At 53.5% G+C, this 4,303-nt stretch overlaps 1 protein-coding gene and 1 non-coding gene across 2 annotated transcripts in view; both read right to left on the bottom strand.

The window, feature by feature from the left end:
• Positions 1 to 1,445: 1,445 nt before the first annotated feature.
• On the bottom strand, positions 1,446 to 1,516 carry TRNAG-CCC. The gene has a single exon. It is a non-coding gene; the product is annotated as a tRNA-Gly (tRNA).
• Positions 1,517 to 4,065: 2,549 nt separating this feature from the next.
• Positions 4,066 to 4,303, bottom strand: part of BSND (barttin CLCNK-type chloride channel accessory beta subunit) — a 3,507-nt gene continuing 3,269 nt past the window's right edge. Inside the window, 2 exon segments of the mRNA XM_009080432.1 lie at positions 4,066 to 4,209; positions 4,211 to 4,303. Of these exon segments, the coding sequence (XP_009078680.1) occupies positions 4,066 to 4,209; positions 4,211 to 4,303 (237 nt within the window).

Here is a 4,303-nt window from a genome sequence, read left to right on the forward strand (position 1 = left end):
CGCTCAAGGACTGTGTTCAGAAAGGGCTGAAAGCTTTTAATGTGTCTCCTACTGCCTCACTCCAGGGATAAATTCCCATGAAAGCGTCTAATCCTATTTGGGCATTTTTTACAGAGTCGTCACACATTGCGAATATCCTTTTTGCGGGATGCGGTCGGTGCTTTCCCGTGGCTCTCCCCGCCGCTTCCCACCCCAGCCCTCCCGCAGCGCCGGGATCCCACACTGCCCCACATCCCCGGTGACCTTCGGCAAGCCCCGTCCCTGCTCCCGGCTTTTAAGGGAAATAAGGATTTATTTGTTTATTTACTGGCTCCTCAGAGCTTATACGTTTATAGGGATGTACATGGTTTGTATGGATGTATAAGTTTTATACGGATGTACATGTTTTATAATTATGTGTATGAATTATAAGGATTTATATGTTTTATATGGATGTGCATGGTTTAAAGGGATGTGTATGTTTTATACGGATGTGTATGGTTTGTATGGATGCATCAATGCTACATTTTATGAGACCTGAAGTGTGTGCCTGCAGCTGGTTCGGGTAGCAGGGGGAACGCAAAACCCCATTTGTCACCCACTCTCTTTTGCAGTAAGCTGACACTGGAAGGGTCTATGTCCAGGAGGCTTATCATGGGGACAAATCTCACTCCTGATTTTTGGCTCAGCTTCGTCAGCACTGCTAAGTCCCATAAGACACTGTTGGTTCCTCAGGACGCTTCCAGGGCAACTGATCACTGGGAGATCCCATCTCGAGGGGGACAGGTTCCCTCTGCCTGCAGTTGCTCCCTTCCCTTCACACAGGAGACAAACTGTGTCCCAGGGAAGGATGGAGAGAACCCACACAAGAGGGAGTGTTGAAGCGTGCCCAGCCACACGCACATATTCATGTGCCAAAGAACCCGGGGTCATCTTGACATGAACACCCAACCTCAGAGCCTGGACAGGGAGCGTGAGAGATGCCTAGCACTGGAGCTCTCTCCAGACGTTGACATCTGCAGAAAGATTATTTATTGCATTGAAAAAATATTCATAAGTAGCCCAAAACTTGCACCTTGTAGAGAAGAGATCTGATTCAGTCCTAGCACTCTGGGGGGCTTCCAGCAGCGATTCCTGCTCCTGCTGAGAGCAGAGGGACTTCGGGCTGTGTCTATGTAAAGGGGGAGCTGCTGTTGAGAGGGGAGGAAGGAGACAGCAGAAAAAGCAGCATAGAAGATCGCAACTATAAGAAAGCACCCCTAAAACCATTCTATCCTCCATCCCTGGGGAGCGCTGGAGCTCCGTGCGGTGCACACTGGGCGATGAGTCGGGCTCCCCCGCATCACGTTGGCAAAAAAAGAACACCACACGGCACTTTCCCAGCACATTTTTGGGACGGCTAAGAGGTAGGGAGTTACTTTCATGCCGTACGGATGCCCATGGGGTTGTAGTAGAACAACTGAGGCTGCACCAGCCGGGAATCGAACCCGGGTCGCAAGAATGGGAATCTTGCATGATACCACTACACCACTGGTGCGCTGGGAGTGCTCCGTCCCGCCCGGTGCCAAGCCCGTGGGACCGACCCTGTCCCGTGTGTGCGTGGGGACAGCGCCAGCTCTTCCCTCTCTCCACCGCCTTCCAGCCGCCAGGACGTCCCGCAGCCGCGGGGTCCCTGCGGGTGGGTGACGCGTGGGAGTCAGGCGGGTGGTACCCCCCAGAAATCGAGCTGGGCCTGGGGCTGAGAGCAGCGCTTAATGCCATGCAGGAATGTCCCGATTCCCACAATGTTTAACCTCGGCCGGCGCAGGAGCCGAGTCCTTCGGCTCCAGGATGCTGCGCCAGGGATGGGGAGACCCACATCCAACTGCACAAAGGGTTCCGGGCAAGAGAGGATACGGGCCCCGTGTCAACCCCATCCCCTGCCCTGCCCGAAGAAATGCCTCTAAAAAAGAGGTTTATTTTGCCTAAAGTGATAGTGAGGGCCGGGACATAAGATATGACACCTGTCCTGAGAGGAAATGCTGAGAGAGCTGGGGATGTCCAGCCTGGAGAAGAGAATGCTCCAGGGAGAACTTAGAGCCCCTTCCAGTACCGAAAAGCGCTACAAGAGACCTGGAGAGGGATTTTGGACAGGGGCATGTCATGGTAGGACAAGGGGGATAGCTTCACCCTGCCAGAGGGCAAGGTTAGATTAGACATTAAGAAGAAATTCTTTTCTATGAGGGTGGTGAAGGCACTGGCACAGGTTGTCCAGAGAAGCTGTGGCTGCCCCATCCCTGGAAACATTCAAGACCAAGTTGGATGGGACTTGGAGCAACCTGGTCTAGTGAAAGGTGTCTGTGGTCATTGCAGGGTGGGTTGGACTAGGTGGTCTCTAAAGGTGCCTCCCAACCCAAACTCTTCTATGATCCTATAGGCAAAAGCTTTCATGTCTCTATTAGCCTCCCACGCTCCATAGGAGTCAGTGACGCAGAGTGATGTCCTACTCCAGGCACACTGCAACTCAGTGAGACATTGCCCTGTCCTAATGATGTCCCCACAGCCACCACACTCCCCCACACCAGGAAGGACAGGCAGGAGTCAAGCAAGTGCAACCCATCAGTAATGTTTCCTACTGGACAGCCACTCATAATCTTGCGGCAATGTTTAGCCAACACCGACGTCTACATTCCCCACCCTTCTGTTGGCCATAAACATCCTGAGTGCGTGGGTGCTCCTTGACCTTCTCCCTTGCTGCTGTGCTGACACCAAGGTGAGCAAGGGGTGCAGTAACACCAGGAAGGGTGTCACAGGGGTGTGAAGTCCCAGGCAGAACCATTTCTTGCACACCCTGGACTGTACCAGCAAAGCATTCCCTGGGCAGCAGGGGAGTGCAGTGAGCATTCTTTGAGGATTCTCATGCTCCATCCCCCTCGGGTGCCAGAGGGCAGCTTTCCCTCTGCTTTTTGGGCTTGGTGTTTGAAACAAAATGATCTTTAATCTCCCTTCCAACCCATACCATTCTATGATTCTATGAATTACGCTGTTCTGCCAGCAGGCATGTGCTGGGCCTCCTGGGGCCATGCCAGGCACAGGTAGCATCCAGCCCAGCTTTCCCAGAACAGGGTGAGGGACACTCAGCATCCCCATGCTGCTGGATCCACTGATGCTTTGTTCCAAATCCAGCTGTCCTGGGTAGGCTCAGCCACACAGGTCCTTACATTCCCAAGCAGTCAAAGGGCAGGTGGAGGTCATGGCTCCCACCAGAACTGGCATCTCCCTGTGTCATGAGCAGACTGTGGAAAGCCTCTGTGTTATCCCTGTTGTAGTGACAAACCAGGCTCAGATCCACCATCATGGTTTGAAACGAACTCTTATTATTCAGAGAAGGTTTGGAGACGGTGGGTGCCAGCGTGCAAAACCACCCACAGAACTGCAGCCATTGCCTGACCCAGCAGAGAGAGAAAATGTTGCCCAAAGCCACCACCTCAAGTGTCATCACCAGGGTTTCAGCTCAACTAAGTCCTCCCTGTGCCCCCACTGGTGCTGAAAGCAAGTCCTCATGCAGGAGATGGGGATAGCACAGTCTGTCACCTCCATCACTGCTCTTCCATGTGGAGACATGAAGGCTACCTGCTGCAGGAGACTCAGGATCTAATTTTAATTTCAGGGGAGCTTGAATAACTGGGAAAAAACTTTGAGGACATCTCTGCCCACTTGTGGTGAGCACATTCTTACCTACCTAAACTTGATCGTGTTCCAAGGAGCAAAACTAATTCTTTCTCATCACAAGCAGAGTATTTAGCCTGGATCCTGTCCAGCCCAGCTTATCTGTGTCCACTCAAAAGACTCCAGCAAGGGGATCTTTGTCCCATCTGCTGTGAAATTCAGGATGTGGCAGTACCCCCCTCCAGTTCTGAGGGAATGACAGTCTCCTGAGCAGCTGGGTGGGCACAAGGGGTGCAGCATGGCACAGGGACCGACAGGAGCTTGGTCTCCGCCCTGCAGGCACTGTGCTTTCGGGGGCAGCCCCTTTTCTCCAGGTTGTGACATTTGCGTCCCCTCCATGAGATGAGTCCATGTCAAGTGCACAGTGTCTCTGGGAAATCAGTTTTCAGGCTCAAAAAGGCAGTCGTTCTCCTTGAGCAGAGCATCCGGTTCCTCCTGGAGCCCGTAATAGAGGTCATCCTCCTCCCCAGCTCCTTTGCTGGGGGATCCGGTTTGCTCTCGTGAAGCCGGAGCGGGTGGTGGATGGCAGGTTCCGACTCTGTGGCACGGGGCTGCCGGGCACGGAACCTGCCAGCGACGGCGTGTCCATCTCCTCCAGGAGGGATGCGAGCGGCGC

The sequence above is a fragment of the Acanthisitta chloris genome, unplaced genomic scaffold, assembly GCF_000695815.1.
Source record: "Acanthisitta chloris isolate BGI_N310 unplaced genomic scaffold, ASM69581v1 scaffold33638, whole genome shotgun sequence".
In the NCBI taxonomy this organism is placed as follows: domain Eukaryota; kingdom Metazoa; phylum Chordata; class Aves; order Passeriformes; family Acanthisittidae; genus Acanthisitta; species Acanthisitta chloris.